Source organism: Tenrec ecaudatus, chromosome 12 (genome assembly GCF_050624435.1).
Source record: "Tenrec ecaudatus isolate mTenEca1 chromosome 12, mTenEca1.hap1, whole genome shotgun sequence".
In the NCBI taxonomy this organism is placed as follows: Eukaryota; Metazoa; Chordata; class Mammalia; order Afrosoricida; family Tenrecidae; genus Tenrec; species Tenrec ecaudatus.
This window is the reverse complement of record NC_134541.1, coordinates 41,119,664-41,138,245: the sequence shown is the minus strand read 5'-3', so window position 1 is coordinate 41,138,245 and position 18,582 is coordinate 41,119,664. Positions and strand designations below refer to the sequence as shown.

Below are 18,582 nucleotides of genomic sequence, written 5' to 3'. Positions count from 1 at the left end.
AGCCATATTCCCTGATCTCCTCTATTTGTTTTCCATCGAAAGGGTGTGTAAAAATCTCCTACAATTTTTATGGTGGTGTCTATTTCTTTTTTCAATTTTGTTAATTTTTCATTGATGTATTTTGGGGTTTTCTTTAGTGATTGTATAGATGTTTATTATTGACTATGCCTTTTGCTAGATTGACCCTTTAATCGTTATAGAATGCCCTGTGTGCTGTTTATGCAAGTTTTTGCCTGGAAGGGTCTTTAACCAGAAGCTAATATTGTTGTTTTTTGGCCGTCATTTCCTTGAACAAAATTTTTGATCCTTTTATATTAATCAATTTTTTCTTTGTGTCTAAGGTGAGTTTTTTGATAGGCATAATTGAATGTGAGTTTGTTGGTAGACGGGATTTTGTTGGGTCCTGTTTTCTTATCCACTCTGTTTCTCTTGCCTGCTGCATTTAATCCACTTGCATACAGTGCGATATTGGTATGTATGTTATTGTTTTATGTGTGGTGTTTGTGATCTCTTTGTTCTGAATACTTTTCTGTGCTAAGTTCAATTTGTGCATCGGATTGACATGGGTCAAAGCTGACTTGATGGCACCTAACAACAACAATTAGGTTTAGGTTGTACTAGGAACCCTGGTAGTATAGTGGTTATGAATTGGGCTGTGATCTGCAAGGTCTGCAGTTTGGAGCCACCAAGCTCTGTGGGAGAAAGACAGGGCTTTCTACTCCCGTGAGCAGTTTCAGTCTCAGAAACACACCGGGGCAGTTGTACCTTGCCCTATGGGGTCAGCATTGACTTGATGACAGTGAGTTAGTTTTGTTCAATGATTATATTGATTTTTCCTACCAACGTCTATTCCGGAGATTGACGGGGCTTTTTAGAGGAAGGAACTAGGAGGCAAAGGACATGTATAGAGGTATAAATACAGACACATACATACGTAAATATATTTATGTATAACCATAGGGACATTGATCTATGTACATATATTTATATGTTAAGTATTAAGGTAGCAGACAGCCACTGGGCCTCTACTCAAGTATTCCCTCAACATAAGATCACTTTATTATTATAATCACCTGGAATTCTGTGATTCTCACCTTCCTGACACAATCATTGAAGACAAAATGGGTCCATAAGCAAATGTAAGGAAGAACATGGATATCTATCAAAAGATATATCATCTGTGATCTTAAAGGCTTGAAGATAAACAAAGGACCATCCAGCTGGGAAGCAACAAAGCCCACATGGAAGCTCACCAGGCTGTGTGATCATGAGGTGTCGAAGGGATCAGGTATCAGGCATCAAAAACCCAGAACAAAAAAATCGTATCAATGTGAATGAGAGGGAGTGTAGAGTGGAGACTCAAAGCCCATCTGTAGAAAGTTGGACATCCCCTTACAGAAGGGTCACAAGGAAGAGATGAGCCAGTCAGGGGCAGTGTGGCACTGGTGGAACAGACAAGTTTCCGCTTGTTCTTTAATGCTCCCCCCCTCTCACTATCATCACCCCAGTTCTGCCTTACAAATACGGTGAGACCAGTACATATACATCAGTACAGATCAGAGCACGCACACATGGAATCCGGGACAGATACCCCCACCTCCCCAGGATCAATAATGACAGCAACAATACTGGGATAGAGGAAAGGTAGGGGGAGAAAGGGGGAATCAATCACAATGATTAACATATAACCACACACACTGCCCCCACCCAGGGTGATGATCAAGAGAAACACGGGTGGAGACAGCAGATGGTGTGAGAGATGAAAATAATAATTTATCATTCATCAAGTGTTAGTGAGGGTGGGAGGGTGGGGGAGAAAGGGAAAAAAAGAGGATCTGATATCAAGGGCTCACATAGAAAGACACTGTTTTGAAAAGGATGATGGCAACATATGTACAGCATATGTACAACATATGTGCTTGACACAATGGATGTATGGCTTGTTGTAAGACCAGTTAAGAACTCCCAATAAAAGATGGGGCTTTCTACTCAGTCTAAGACACTCACAGGGGCAGTTCTACCCCGTCTCATGGGGTCACTATGAGTCAATATCTACACGGTGACAGTTAAGTTTGAATGACAGGCCTACTGTTATTGATAGAGTGTGTGATATAAATTATTATTTATTGGGAAGTAGGATTAGAAAAAGTTTGGAAGCCCACTGCTTTTGGAAGCCCACTGTCATTAAACTGAGCTTATTAAATGAGTATTAAGAATTACTGGCAAGAGAGAAGGCTCATAAAAGGCAAGCCCAATCTAGTGCTGAGTATCAGGATATTTGCATTTGAAAAGATTTGTCACTAGAACTATTGAGTGACTTTAAAAAAACAAAACCAAAAACTAACATCAGCTTTAGGAATCTTGAGCAAACAGTTCATGTCTTGGCCAGAAGAATCTGCTCCCATGAAGGAATTGTCCTCCCTAGGCCTGAAAGTTAATGGGAACCTGTGTGCAGCCTGAAATTCTATGTGATCACCTGGATTCACAGCTTGACTGAAATGGGGGGAATGCAGCAATGGAGAGAAGGGTTGAGTCTCCCTCACTGATACCCATGGACCTGGTTCACAGGGACTAGGAGAGAGAGGGGAGTAGGCTGGTTGGTCTGCAGCTTAGAGTTGCCTGGAACCTGAACAATGGCATGGCCTAGACTGAGGGGCTCGGATGGTTGAGAATCGTGCAGGAGCCAGGGGTCTGACATGCAGGAAGTCACGTGGTGAACTCCCTAGCTCGCTATGGCATCACTGACCTGGCTTGAAATGGCTAAGGCTGAGTGGACCAGAACTGGCCCTGTGAGCTGGTGCACTTTGCTGACTTGATAGTCTGCTCGGATTTTGCTTTGGTTATGGATGCAGACTCACATGGTTCCAACTGGACTAAAGATTTTTCACATCAAAGGACACGCTTTTCTGTTCTGAACACTGGGTTGATAGAAGTATATAAATTAGATACCGAAAATAGGGGAGATAAAGGCATGAAATGTCTGGCTTGCAAACTTTCATAGGTGGGAAGATGTTTATAGGGCTGTAGGATTCAGGTGTAGCTGCTCACTTAACTGAAATTATTAGGCTTAGAATGTTTTTGTATTGTTCACTTTTATTCTGTTTTAAAGCTGGTGCATTTTAGTTGTATGCATTTTAGTTTGACACCGTTAGGTTACAAACATTGCTTTTATTCAAAGATTACGTAAAGATCGTTAGAGTTGTGTAAAGGTGTCAAGTTGACAGGGGTGGTATGTGGTGATTAGATGATGTGGTGTCAACTTTAAGATGTGTGAAAGTGTAGGGCTGGAATCCAGTCTGTCAATCAGGTTGCAGCCTGATGCCTTCTTGGAGGCATGTCCTTCTAACAGGGAGCAGGTGCCAGGGGAAGGAGGGGGGTGAGGGTGGTATTGGGAATTTCATCCCCCTTCCCCTCCCTGCTTGCTGAGACTTGGCCTCTGACAGCTGTTGGCACCCTGCCATGTTTCCACTGTGGATCCATGCATCTTTGCACCCACCGGCCCGTGATCTTTCTGCTTCCGAACTGATCATACGTGTCACCAGCATGTAGGCACTTCAGTCTGAAGAGGGATTTATGGACCAGCATCAGATTTGCAGACTTAAAATTGCCCTGGGTTTGGGTGCTCTTTATGTAAAGTTTTTGCTTAATATAAAGTTCTCCCTTATACATAGATGGGTGTTACTGGATTTGTTTCTCTGGACAACCCAGTCTCACACACAGGCAGGCATACGGAGCAAGCTCTTCAGGCATGTGGTGTGACCTGCTAGGCCCACAGAGCAAATGGGGGCGGAGGTTGGAGTGAGCTGGGTGAGTGCAGGGTCCATAAGGCCTACCAGCCACTGGGTTGGTGCCCATGGGGGTGTCCTCACACTCTGATCATGAGGATGGCATGAGAAAGCAAGCAGAATACTCTCTCCATTCACCGACCGGGCCCAGAGAGAAGACTGGAAGATGTAATCATTTGTGTGTACTTGGTGTCGGGGAAGGAGAAGCAAGAGCATGCATGTTCATAAGAACGAGCGATTAGGAGTGCTTCTCAGAAACGAGGAGGAACGGACAGGCAAGTGATTAGTTAGCTAAGTGCCGCAAGATGATTACAGAAACTGAGCTCCTGGCAAAGCCAACTGATATGAGGCGGCGGCATTTGAAACCGTTGAAAACTCGACAATTTAATGTGGTAGTGTGTGATTAATAATTTTTCATGGAATGTTAGTGCTCTCGTCCTACTACTTTATAGATAAGGAAACTAGGTGCCAGAGAAATATTCCAGAAATCAGTTTAAGTTATGAATAGACGCAGGTCCATGTGGTAGCCAGCCAGCATCGTGGGCACGTTGTGCCGTCTGGAGGCCAGTGTTGGGATGTGACCGACACTTCTGAAAAGAATGACAGCTCATGGAAGGGAAAGGTGAAATGCTGACATCGAGAAGCGTCCTTGGGAGCAAAATACTCTGGTAGGCGAAAATGTTTTAATTTTTTTATTAGAGAAGGCGGAAGTTTAATTTCAATATTGATGGCAACGTACTTTTCTCTGCTTTGTGCAGTGGAACACACAGAATCGGTTTGTACAAGCATATACACAGTTCAGTTGGTGGTGTGTGTACTGGAATAGTTCTAGACTACCACATTTCCATGCGCTCCTCTGGCTTTGGCAGCACGGCTCGATCCCTAACGGAATGCTTTTTCATGCACTGTCTGCAACACAACTACAGCAGGCTTAGAGACCATGCAGATTAGCACTGTAGCAAATTGTGTGGATCTTTCACAGACATAAAAAGGTTATTTCCTGATATGAAATTCTGAAAATCTGCATAAATATTATTTTTGTGTAAAATTAAATTAGTTATGTACTTTTGTTTCAAACTAGAACTTGAAGTATCAAGAATGCCCACATAATTCATATACACATATATATAGACTTTTTTGTTATGCTAAGAAGTCTTGAAATTCAAATGATAATCTGTGCCATGTAGTTATTGAGCCAGTGTTCGTCTGGCGTTGGGTTAACTGTCTATATGGATTAGTCATAACTGGCACGTGCGCATCATGCAAACAGTTCTAGTACTTCTGCTTACTACTCTCGTCAGGTGGCGCTAAGTAAGATGCTTTTGCTCTGTAACGGTGAATTAAAGAGTATAAATACTTTGTACAGGGTCACATTTACAAAGGTTTGCCAATAACCACTTCACAATCTTTATGATCTAATAGTGAACTGGAACATCTGGAATCTGAAGAAGCAAATCCTATAAAGCTATGTCAGAAGCCATCTCTTGTCGGTGTGCCTGGCGGAGCTCCCCTTTGTGCACTGTGGAGTTTTGGCACAGATATCCTACTCGGCTGTTATTTTTTCTGGTCTAGTAATTTGCACAACTCTGATAGGAAATTAGCTTCCGATGGCAGGGTAGAGACATGGCACTTACTGATGAGGTAACTTAAATATAGAAAAATTCTGTAAAATGATTTGTTGAGCAGACCACCACTTCCGCTGACGAATTTGTAACGGAGTTGGGTTTTTACATCTTCTTGACCAGTGCGTTCGCGTGCTATGAAATTGCTAATGCACTACTTTGGCTGCAGCTCAAACATGTCCTAATGTGCCACAAAGCAGACTGGCTAACACACAGCTGACCTACTTGTGATGGTTTTTTTTTTTTATAGCAAACATGTTTAAGTTGTATTACCAATAGCTCAACTCTGCCTTGTTAGAATATTACACTTTGGTGGGTTTGTAATACTCAAGATGTGAAACAGAAGCCTTTAAGTCATTCTGGGGCTCTACAGTTTCAGGGAACATCTTGGCGAGACAGAAAGAAAATAACACAACATTGTTTGGGAACTGCTTTTTCCCCACGGGCTTTGCGCTGAGCCGGTCAGAGGGATGTTTTGACACCGGGGAGCTTTGCGTCCTCAGTTTGCGTGTGGGAGCCTCACACCACTGTTGCTGGTCTGCGGTCCATCGCGGCTTCCAGTTTCACCATCTGCTGCATCTCCTTCGCCTGCAACACCGGAAGCATGGTTTAAGCACTGACATCTGTCAATGAAGCTAGTACCCCAAAACCCCGCCCTTTGCTCCCCCCGAGACTGAGCCATCACCACGTCATCGCTACTCAGCCTGGAGTCCACGGACCAGCGTCAGCATCACCTGGGACCTTGTCAGGTACGCAGGGTCTCAGGTCCCAGGTCTCAGGCCCCAGGTCTCTGCATTTATAAGAGACTCAAGAAACCTGAGCGAGACTGCTCGACACAGTGGCAGGAAAACCATGTGAAAAAGAGGTTGGACTGGTTTCCTGATATGAAGACTATTTCGTGTCTAGTTGCTCTTGTTTTCGCATGTACAGACTGAGATGTTGCTGCGTTGACTGCTGTATACATTAAAACAATCACTTCTGGAATGTCACGTACGTGTGACTTAATTCCCTGATATCCTGAAACGTGACTGGCAGTAATTCCTAAGACTCTAACTGTTGGAGATGTTCAGGAGGGGCAAACTGCACATGCTTTGCTGTCCTCTAAGAAGACCATGCCAGGAATATATGGGGTTCCTGGCACCCTACTGTCCCCAAATGAACTCTACGGTTCTCGCTTTTCTGACAACCAGGAAGTAAGCCACAGTGAAGTCAGTCACTTGAGTGGGGACTATGTTACTAGAATAATGAGCTAGTAGTGTGGGGGTGGGAAGGGGTCAGATAGAGGCAGAGGCTGGGTGTGGTAACAGACAGCTGCTTGACAACATAGGGCAAAAGCCACTGGGTCTTTGCAATTTTTACTTTTCAAATGGAAGCCAGGATGCATCCTGTCGTCTTTTAATGACACATCACTTAGGCGTCCAGGGCATTCAAGAACACGAGCATGGCGATCTAAAAACGGTGTCAGTCTGTAGCACTCTGCTGTTGGGATTCAGATATGCTTAGCAAGGTCTGGGGGAGGGGCTGACCCACTCAGCAGATCACACTACCGGTTGCTTTTGAGTTGATTCCGACTGATGGGAACCCCAGCCGTTTCAGAGAACTATGCTCCAAGGGTTCGCAATGGCGACAATCTGTGGGAGGACCTTTTTCCTGGGGTGTTTCTGGGTGGATTTAACCCAACAGCCTTTTGGGGAGTAGATGAGCACTCTGTTGGTGACATACTGTAGGCAGATAAATGTCTCAGATGGAGTTCTGTTATAAAATCGGTTTAATCAATGGGCCATGCAGATTTTCTTCTTCTTGTTGGTATATTGTGGGTTTAGATGCTATTTTGGTGGGGATGGACAGAGTAACACCAAAGAATGTTATCTTTCTGCTTAACTATTGAGGAAGGTTTCCTTCTACCCAGATATTTTCTTATGCCTTGAGTATACCAATACTCTAATAAAGAAATGAAGAAATGGAGAAAAATATGCAAACATGAAACCATGACACAAACAGTATTTCTAAGAGATGGCAGTGAAACATTATCAGCACTGAAAATTAAATGCTTTATGCTCATAAAATAGTAATAGCAGATTCCCTATGCTCCTCTCCATCAGCATTTAAAATCATTATGGAACACAGTTTAGAATGGATTACACAGCATTATAAATTATTCCAGGAGCCAATCGAGTTCTCCTATGAGCACGTGACCATTCAGTCCTACTTTACTGGGATAGTGCCAGTTAGACCTGACGTCCTGGCTATTAGGAAGAGTCCCCCAATTTAATCTGGTTTAGATGCTATATTATATGGTCACTTTCCTAGTAGGGCAGACCAGACTTAGCAGAGAGCATGCCACTGGTCACTAAATAATGCTTCTGCAGGAAAATCCAGCTGTCCTCAAAAACCACCTTTCAACATTAATTAGGGCCAGAGTAAGACTATATTTGGGAAGGACTGACTAGTGGATCCAGTCTTGGCTGTGATTGGTCCATATAACCACTGAGTGGCTGGTCCATATAACCACTGAGTGACTGGTCCATATAACCACTGAGTGACTGGTCCATATAACTACTGAGTGACTGGTCCATATAACCACTGAGTGACTGGTCCATATAACCACTGAGTGACTTGTTTTTGATGCCTACGTGCTTTCTCGTCACCACAACCTGGGTGGCCAATGGGAACCACTGGCTAAAACCCCACAGAATTCATTTTCTAGAGATTTGGGCCATTATGGTTTGATATTACATCAAAAATCCAAGCATGAATTAATTAGGCCTGTGTACCGCTGTCCTTGAGCATTCAATAGCTAGGAGCAGATAGCAATCATCAACGGAGACTACGCCAAGAAGACCGATGGTACTGAGAAGGAAAGCATCGTTTTGCTTATCAGAGTTTGAGTCCTACCTTGCGTTTGGGACACTGCATGACTGGATTTCAAAAGCTGTTTGTACAAAAATAGTAATGTCAAAATTGAGTCATACATACAAAACAAAGAAAATAAATGAATACTGAAGTGAATCTGAGAAATGAATGCAAAACCATATACAGAAAAGCAAAACGCTATGAATAAAACATGTATACACCATCAGTGACACACTTTCCCCGAGCTGATTGCAAAAGAAAACAAAGGAACAATGCCAAACCCCGATGCCTATCAGTACAGATTGTGCCGCTCTTCTGGGGGTGTGAGGGGGGACTCAGGGCCTCTCGGCTCTTTTTTATTCAATTGTAGGACTGATGACAAAAATCCACTTCTGAAACTTGGGTGTGACGCTCGTGATGCTTAGTGTTGGCGATGGGAGGTGTGAAGACAAAGGAGATCCTGGGCGGGTGACAGGCCTGCAGGAAACAAACCCCTAACCTCCAGAATGTGAAATGAGAAGCCGCTGACCATCCTGGTAGGGACAGTGGCTTAAGTAGGAAGTGGTGCGTTGGATCTATAGTTAGGGCCAAACCATGGTGGAAGTTGGATTGTTTTGGCCAGACTACCTAATGAGATAGATGCATTCTATGCCCTAGCGGGGTGGGTGGGTGGATAACCAGAAGAACTCCCAGGAATAGGGTCCTAGGAAAGCAGTACGAACTTTAAAATGTTCAAATGAATCCATTTTTGACATAGAAACAAACACAACATTTCTCGGGGTTTCACAATGGTCTGGAAGATAGTTCTAAATTTTTGGAAGTGTCTGCAGAGAGGGAACTGCTTTCTGCTAATGACATGCTCCATTGGTCATGAAGGGGGCCATCTACAGTTGCAGAGCATGTCTTTTATGAGGGGAAAAAGTTCAAATCCTATTTGCCAGGAGCAGCAGTATGAGGCCTCGGATTTCTTTTCACGGAATCTCCAGTCTCCTCAGGTTGTTTTTACCTACGCTTCCGTGACTTGATCTCGCAGTTGTGGGCGTTAGTGTTAATCACAGGCATAATCATTCGATGACATGGTGGGAAATAAAACCCACCGTGCACCCCAAATGCTCCAATCGATACACAGAACACTAGCCTAAGCGTTTATTCTATGAACGTTGGAACGATTCTGTTAACAATGCACTGAGGGTCTGACACAGACACTCGGCTACTGAATTCCGCAGCTCCAATGCGAACCACTGTTGGAGTGACGTGCAGTTTTTACACACTTGTACTCTGGAGCTCAACTTGTTGCTAAGTAACATCATTTTCCAGTACTTTCTTAATTTGGTTAGCTGAAACACAGCTCTACCTCGCCTTGCATCATGCCCTTCTAAGGACGTTTGTAAAACCCTTCAAGACCTTCTCGTTCCCGCCCTCCCTTGCATGCTCCTCCTCCACCACTGATATGGATTTTAATTCTTCAAAATGGTGACATTTCCCTTGTTCATGGTCTCATCCCTCCCACCTCCTTCCATAGGTTTTTTTTTTTCCCTCTAGAACACTTTTTGAGAAGTGCTTTAAGGAGAAATATATAAGCTAGGTAATTTGTACTAGAACATGGTTCATATATGAGTTGGCCAAATGAGTCATTGTCCCCTTTGGGAATTTGTGGGTCATTCATGGAGGGAAGCATTTAGCTGAAAAGGAAATGTGGAAAAATCAGAGAACTTCTATCCACTTTTGTAAAGAACCAGATATTGAATTTATTTGATACCTAATTGAAAAGCAAAAACAAGAAAAAGAAAAAAGTTATTCTTTTGTTTGCTTTCTTAAAGGTAATTTTCAAGCATATTTTCTATTTAAGGGTTCTTCAACGGGGCCAATTTACTCTGAAACAAAAATATACTTTAGGCAGAATTGCTTTTTAGAAAGTAGGGACTAGAACAAAGTAGTATATGCACGTATTTCCTCAAAACCTCTTGAAAGTTTCAAAATTGAAGTAAATTACCTAGAATCATATTTCCAAACAACTAGTCCTAGAGAGTGAAATTGGAGCTGAGATTACAATGTGAACTGCTGCCGATGGGCATATGGCCATACGAGGTATCTCCATCCGACTGGGATGCTAGCCCTTTGGGATGGGCTCCAGGCAACCGTGTATGGTGAAGCTTGGTGTTGGCCTGTGTCTGGATTTCAGAGAGCTTTTTTCTCTGGTGTCTTTTTTCTGTAGTGCTTCGCTGTGCCGGGAGCGGGCATGGAGTACGGATGGCGCCCACTCCCCTGCAGTGGTTTGTCACGTAGCTGGGGCCCCTGCTCTTAGGTTCCCCCTGTAAGCCTTGGGAAGGGTTGGCGCTTCATTTTCAGACTGAGGTTGTAAAGAAGTGTTTTCTCTCCTGCTTTGCTTTAAGATGCGAGATGGCTGGCCTGTGGCTTGCAAAGCGTACAACCTTAACCGAAAAGGGAGCCGGCCATCACTTGGATGCTGCCTGATTTTTGCTCCCTTCACGCTCATTAATGCCGTTCTTAAAGCGCCCTGCCGCTGTGTGGACCGTGGCTCACCATGACAGTGGAAGACAGGGCAGAGTCGCCCCACAGGGTTTTCCAGGCTGTAGCCTTGGCAGAGCAGGCTGCCACGCTTGCTCCCGAGGAGCGGCGGGTGGACTCGAGTCGCTGACCATGCAGTTAGCAGCTCTACACTTAAACCACTGGACCCACCGGGCTTCTCTGAGCATCCCCACAAGATGATCAAAGGATGAGTTTTTTTTCTTTCTATGCCCCCAACCCCCACATTCTTCATCTAGTCCAAAGATGACGTCCTTTTGGGGTGAAAATCAGAAAAAGACACTATTTTTTTCCTAGCTACTTCCCACTTTTGGATGGGAAACGCATCTGCACAGGTCAGTCTCTGCGGCCCAAAGCGGCCTGGCTGCCGAATCGTTCCACGCGCCCGACGCACAATACCTGCTCGTTCTGTTTCTCTAGGAATTCTAAGTGTTCAAGCTGCACTTTTTTCAACTGGTCCATTTCTTTGGACTGCTTCACTGCAAGCTGCAAAACAAACCAAAATTCCAATAAATTGTGGGCCTGCCCTCTGGGAAATTCAGGAGGAGGGATGACCTGGAAGCCTACAATTGAAGTAGGAAAGTAGTAATAACACAGAGTCGGAAAACTGGAAGATTTAAAGCTGCAATTTTGACTGGGATTATTTGTCTGATACGTTCTTAGAAAATGCTAGAATACTTAAGGTTAAAATTTGGCTTCATTTTCTCCACGATAAACTGGTGTCAAAAAGTTAGCTTAGAGATCTCAGTATGAGGTTTTTTAGCTTCCAGGGGACCCAAAGAGGAGAAATTGGGATATTAATGTATAGGGAAATGAGATTATGCAGATCAGCTAGAAGCCAGATCACTAAGTGCAAGTTACTTGTTTAGAGTTAGTTCTTCAGAGGAAGGGCGCCAAGAAAATGGTAAAATACTCACTCTTTTTCTTTCTTCTAGAAACTTTTTGGTGTTGCTGCTGTTTAACTCCCTGACTCTCCTAAAAGTAATGAGTACAAAGAATGGTTGGCAGAATAGTGAACAGTATTATGACCTTAAGAAAGAGCTAGATTCCACTTAATTATCGAAGTGGCATTATTGTTTCCTTTTCCTAATTTTTATTGTGAAATTTTCCTAAGTATAGCGCATGGAGGAAAAAACATATCCAACATAAAAACAATACAGCTCTGGGCCTGTTACTAAAGAGATAATTAAAGTCTCCCTTAGAGCCTTTCCCATTCTATTCTTTCCCCTTTTTTCCTAGCAGGAACAATTATTGTGGAAGCTATACAATTTCATGTCTACTTGATAAATAAACGTAGGGGAAGGAGTCTAGCCTGCCAATCACGTCACAGCCCTGATGAAGCCTCCTTGTGGGTGTGGCCTTCTCATGATGATTTGGGAACTTCCTCTTTCTCCCTGGAAGCGGGACACACACCCTCCGCTTTCACCCTCCTGTTGATAAGCCACATGGGGAAGTTGGTGTTGAGGAGTGACACTCAGAGAGCCGGAGGAGCCACACAGAGACCCACACCATCACCGAGATGCTTCCATCGGCACTGGATACACAAGACTTTCCACCCACCAGCCTGTGAATTTCCTGCATTTGGTATCATTGCATGTGCTGTGTGAGTCTGTAGAAGAATTTTTAGACTAGTGTAGGACACATAGGTTAATATTGGAGTTATGGACTTAATCCGGACTGGGCAGGGCTGGTTTCTTAATATACAACTGCTCTTTGATATAAAGCTCTTTCTTATTTATATATGACTGTCTCTGGATTGGTTTCTCTGGTCAGCCTGGCCTAGCACAACTGTTCAGGATTAGGTGTGACTTTTCCAGTTGGGTTTCTGTATTTTCACTATTTTAGTTTTTCTTTCCATTTGATATTTTTGAGTCTCCTCTCCCCCCCCCCAACTTTATGTTTTCTTTAACGCTAGGTCATTAATTTTCATTTAAAATACTGACTTTTCACGACAGAGGTCACTTGGACTATCTTTTTTACATACTACATTGATAATTAAGGCTTGCATTGTCAATAAGCTTTATATACTGTGCAATTTCTGTTTAAATGTCTTCTTTGACCTCCTAAGAATAGTAGTGTATCTTTCAGTTTCCATATATCTTCCTTGGCTGTCTGATGTGGAGTTGTAATTTTATTGAGCAGTAGTATGACCAAGTGGATATCCACAGCTGTTTTAGACTGTATTTTCAACTGCTGTGTTGGGGTTCTGAGAGTTTGTCTTTACAGGAACAGAGAGCCCCAACTCTCATCTTTTTCTTATGGAGCAGCTGGTGGGTTTGAACCACCAACCTTGTGGTTAGCAGCTCAATGCTTAGCCCACAGGGTAACCAAGTTAAGATGATTTGACCTCAGAAGGGCTGATGTCTGATTTGCAACATATCTGAAAATCATTATCAAGAGTGATTTCATAATCAGTACATCTATCATTAAAATCTATGTCTCACTCTGGACAGTTTACAGTACTTCAAACTGATGAGGTTTTTAACATAGCCAGAATTTTTTACATTTTTAAGATGATCTGGATCCTGCCAATTCCATTTATATAAGCTACTGAAATGAAGTTCCTTCTCTGAGAATCCAGGAATGGTAATTTATTTAAGAAACAAGAACTAGAGAGCTACTACAATACAATCCTGTGAATGAGCATTGGGTAAAATGATTAATGAGCTCTCTAGGGTCTTATTATCGGCACAAATGGCACTCTATGTTGATTGGGAAATTAACTATGCAAAGTGTAGACTATCACTCCCATGTCAAACCGATGTGTAATTTCCTATCCCAGTGGTTTCCCACTAATTCCAGAGTACTTAATCCAACAAAAGGCACAAAAAATGCACAGGAGGGTGTTATGTCTTATATTTTATTGTATTTCCATTTTATATTACTTATTATTGTTAAATAATGCAAATGTATTTTTCAAATCAGCAAAATTGGAAGGACTCCTTGTAGTGGCCAAAAACAGGAGGAGGCTCCAGGTGCCCATCAAGTGTATATTCCCAACGGATCATATAAATGGAGAGTTAAAACAAAGAGTGTATTATTTTGCTGCCGTAAAGTTCTCTCACAGCTCAGCCTCATTGGCTGACAGAGCACTGAAAGGTCTGGAAGAAGTTCTCATGCTCATGTATTCTATGTCTAGCTCACTGACTCCTAGTTCTCTGAATCCGAGCCAACAGCCCACCATATTGCCTGCCCACCCTGGGGGCTGCCACTTGCCTGATCTCGGACCTGTTGAACTTAAGCGATTCATTGGTTTCTGCATCCATCTCACCTTCCTGCTTCCCGGGCCATCGGTCCCTGAAACTATTCTATCAGAAGTCTCCCGCTTAATATCTGGCCCACTGACGTGAACTGAACAGGTCTATCTCTACACACAGACACGCACACACATGGTTTTATTTCTCTAGGGAACCCAATAGATGGGGCATAAGACAGTCTTTCTGCGCGTCACGAGGCTGCTGCAGGAGAGGGCAATTGAGGCACAGCCTGTCCCCTTTCCCTGTTACCCAAGAGTAAACCCTGTACTTAAGGCCAGGTGTTTGGGTCTGACTTTTTAGATTTGATGTGAGTGTGAGCAGAAACCTTTTCTGAGACTGTACCTCATACCTGCACATTGGGATCTTCCACATGATGGGACTCCTTCCTGAGGTGGTAACAGGTGTTTCGTAGTTGACACCTCTTGTTTGTCCTGGTCTGATTTCTTCAAGAGAGGGTGCCTGGTCTGTCCTTAATTACTGGTGGACTAAACTCGGGCTGTACCTGGGGTGTGAACTGCATTTGGATTCGTGGAGGTATACGGTGGTGGTTGATGGCAAGTGACTGCCATTACTGCCCTCTCAGCTACTGTGATAGTTAGGTTTTACATCACCTTAGTGTCGATGTTGTGGCTGAAGAGTTGCACCTGGCACCTTCTCCAGTGGTCACATAAATCCTCCCTCTAATCCTACAAACGCCTAACAGCCCCAAACCCCGCCTCAAAGAGAGCAAAGGCTGTGGTGCCGTTTATACTGCATGCCTCTCTGGGGGATCAGGCTGTGGCAGGACTCCAGCTGAACATGTCTTTCTCAGCTCCTTCCTTCTTGTCCCTCAACTCTCTTCTCCCACCCCTTTTCCAAACAGACCTTTCTCCGCAAACCAAAACCCATGAACTTGAATTCCTCTCTTTACTATTTCAGCTTCTAGAAAATGCAATCTGACACAAGGATAAAGCTGAAAATCTAGAGGGAGACTTTTGAGAGAATCCCAGGGGTCAAGGGCCCAACCCGAACCACCCCATTGCTCTCCAGTCCATTCTGACTCTCGCAGGCCATCAGAGACTCTTTACCTGGGCGGGAGTGGCCACTTGCCGCTTTCTCCCCAGGAGCATCCGGTGGGTTTGGTTTGAGCTACTATCCCTATGTGACCCAGGGGAAGACGTCCTCCTCAATGTTGCTAGTCCAAAGGATCCTAACCATGAACAGTTGGACGCCACAGCAGCGTTCTCCAGAGGACACAAGGGGATGAGGGGAGGTGGTTTGGAATGATATTCATTGAACCATACTTGATGCAATTTTGTTTGTAAATGAGCACACAGCTGTCCAACCAAATGTAGTTGATCAGTAATTATAAATGACCAGGAAACCACTGTGACACCTCCTGCTTGGTGGCCATGATAACAGGTCCTCTTTCTTAGTGGTTATGATGGCTCAAGTCTTAGACCAAACCCCAGATTTGTTCAATAGCAACATATGGTGGAGACTGTTCTTTCAAGTCAATGCAGTGGTCACCCCGTGAGCCTGCTCAAACCCACCTTTCCCGTTCTGCTTTATTCTTGATAGATTTATCTTGGCTGATGGCTTTGCTGTTTTCCATGGAGATCTTGGCCTGGTGCGCCCGCATTTCCTTGCTTTCCCTACGTATTCAAAAAAGACAGACAGACAAGTCAAGTTTAGCTTCAAGTTTAGGTGTGCCTTTGTTTTAGAAGAAAAATTTAATTATTGCTCTAATGGAGTTATTTTGTATTTTGTAAAAGGGAGGTAAGAATCTTCTAAAAAAGAGGAGGTCAACTGTTGAACCCCTGAGGGAAGCAACACCTCATGGCACAATGACCCGGAAGGAGAGACGATGTACTTTAGTCCATTAGATCCTATTTTGGGAACAGCTGGACTGGAAGAGAGAGATAGTTCTAACACTTACAAGTGACCTTCCTATTTTCTATCAGACCCGGGAAATGGAAGCCACTTTTAATCACTGCTGTTAACTGACATCAGGTTGGTACCGGGCTCAAGTCTGTCCCATGCACACGAGAACCCAATGCTGCCCACTCCTGGGTGTCCCTGTGATTGGCTATGGATCCAACTGTTGGGACTCACAAATCCATTGCTGTCAGGTCTTTCCTGACTCCTAGCAACCATATGGGACTGAGTAGGCTTCCCCATCGGGTCTCGAGGCTGTAATTTCGATGGGAGCAGATGGCCTCTTCTTAATCCTGCACTGAAAGCCGACAGTCTCTGTGAAATCCCGGGAGCAGGTTTACTTGGCACACCGGAATCAACATGAGTCAGCACTGACTTGACGTCAACCCCGAATAAAATAACGTTCTATCATTAGGTGACCAGATGCTGGAAATAAAGAGGAAGACAAGAGGTGACAAATAAACAAATGGTAATTGTTAACAGGAAGGAGAGGTTGTGTTAATTGAAGAAGGTCGAAGCAGAGTCTGGTCCCCACTCAGGTATCAGATAAAGCTTTTCTGAAAAGAGACAGTTCAGGGGGATGGTGAGATGGGAAGTGACGAGTAAGGTTGGGAAGACCTAGACTCTAGGTTTGGTCAGAAAATGTTGCCGGCAAAATGTCTCTCATTGGCAAGGGCTTGGGGGTCAAAGAAAACCTGCCTTCGGCGGGGAAGTAAAGGAGGATTTGCTGGGATGTCAGGATGTTACTCAGAGTGGTGGGTGGGTTTGGCCAGAGTTAAGGCATGGTTAAAAAGGAGGGGGCAGTGGGGAGGGAGGGGACAAATGGCAGCTGATACCGAGGGCTCAAGGAGAAAGCAAATGTTTTGAGAATGATGATGGCAACAAATGTGCTTGACATAATGAATGGATGGATGGCTTGTGATAAGAGTTGTATGAGCCCCCAATAAAATGATTTAAAAAAAAGACATTTAGTTTTAAGAGAATTGGGGATGAAGTGAAAGATTTCAAGCAGGGGAGGCAGAGGGAGTCACGATATTTTCTAAAGGATGCTGATTTCTCCTCTATCTGTTTTCCTTATGGACTTTGGGTATACACCGAGAAGAAACAAAGTGGTTTCTCAACTCTTAAACATTTGGTTTAAGACTGACTCAACGTCATCAATAATAAGCATGACGTGTTTTGGGGGTTTTGTTGGATCTTTCTCAGATTGTGTTTTTTGTTTGCTTGTTTTCCAGAACAAAAAGGGACTTGGAAGACTGTTATCTGGGACTAAGAGTCAGTGTTGACTCAACAGCAGGAGTGGGGGGTGGGTGCCTGATTGTGGCCTCTAAAGTATCTTAGTTGGTTTTGAAATTACTTGTAGATTTCCTCCACTCACAGTTTTATTTGTTTCCATCATGAAATATAATCACCACTGACCAAACGCACTGCCAGTGGTACTACTGTTCATTTGAATAAAGACTACTGTGGGGTTTTTGTCTGTCTGTTTTAATTAGTCATTAGTGCCTTTTACAAAGTCTAAAGGTCCTACTTTTTACTTTTTAACCTGTGATGATAATATTTGTGATGGCAGCTCAAAGCCCTCTTCTTATAACGCACAAATTACAAAAAGAAACATTGTATCCTAAAAATGTAAGAGTGGTAAGCTGATTTCACAGAGAAAAGATGGATTTCCGCTGGATTGGTTTCACAATCAGTGTGCATGGCAGCAGCCACCGGAGATCAAAGGACACATGTCATTGGGTAAGCCTGTGCAGAAGACGTCTTTCAAATGTTGACAAGCAAGGACGGACTTTGAGGACTGAGGTGCACCTGACCCAAACCTTCCTATTTTCATTTGCCTCCTACGCATGCGACAGATATTGAATAGGGAAGACCAAAGAAGACTTGATGCATTCAAAGTGTGGTGCTGGAGGAGAATATTGAAAATGCCAAGGACTGCTAAAAGGACAAAGAAATCTGCCTGGGAAGAAAAGGTACAGCCAGAGTTCTGTTCCTTAGATGGGAGGTTGGCTAGCCTCGTCTCATGTACTTTGGACATGTCATCAGGCCTGGTGCCTGGTAGAGGGGCAGGGACAAAGAGGACGGTCCTGGACAGGATGGTGTGACACAGTGGCCACGACAATAGGCTCACACACAGGGACAGTTGTGAGGCTGGTACAGGCCTGGCGGTGTTTGCTTCTGTTGTGCACGGGCCACTGTGAGTTGGAACCGACTGAACCACACAAGCTGATTGGCTTGCAATTCATTATTTCCTTACATTCGTTAAAAGTGCTGTTTAGTTAAATGGATGGTTTATAAAGTGAATTCTATAAATTAATATAAACCGAAGAGGAATGGAGAGAGAGAGAGGGTGTGTTGCCAGTGGGAAAAGCAAGTCCGGCAGTGGAAAGGGCAGAGGCGACAATGAAGCTGTGATACTAAAAAGTAACTGGCACCACCCTTTCCTGCCTGAACCGTCCAGCGCCTCGTTCGTAGGAATGATGTGCACCAGTCAATTTTCTGAACCAGGGAGAGATCCATAAGTGGGTACGTCTTTACCATCTACGGATTGGCTTGCCTTTCTATAACGCAAAGATATCTGAATAATGGAAAGGGGAA

The 18,582-nt window shown here is 43.8% G+C and overlaps 1 protein-coding gene across 1 annotated transcript in view; it reads right to left on the bottom strand.

The window, feature by feature from the left end:
• Positions 1-4,214: 4,214 nt before the first annotated feature.
• The window catches only part of PLCB4 (phospholipase C beta 4), a 378,558-nt gene continuing 364,190 nt past the window's right edge, over positions 4,215-18,582 (bottom strand). The window contains exons 35-39 of the mRNA XM_075527830.1: positions 15,597-15,698; positions 11,725-11,782; positions 11,207-11,293; positions 8,303-8,339; positions 4,215-5,995 (exon numbers count right to left, since the gene is read on the bottom strand). Of these exons, the coding sequence (XP_075383945.1) occupies positions 5,907-5,995; positions 8,303-8,339; positions 11,207-11,293; positions 11,725-11,782; positions 15,597-15,698 (373 nt within the window). The 3' untranslated portion in view covers positions 4,215-5,906. The remainder of the gene's footprint in view (positions 5,996-8,302; positions 8,340-11,206; positions 11,294-11,724; positions 11,783-15,596; positions 15,699-18,582) is intronic.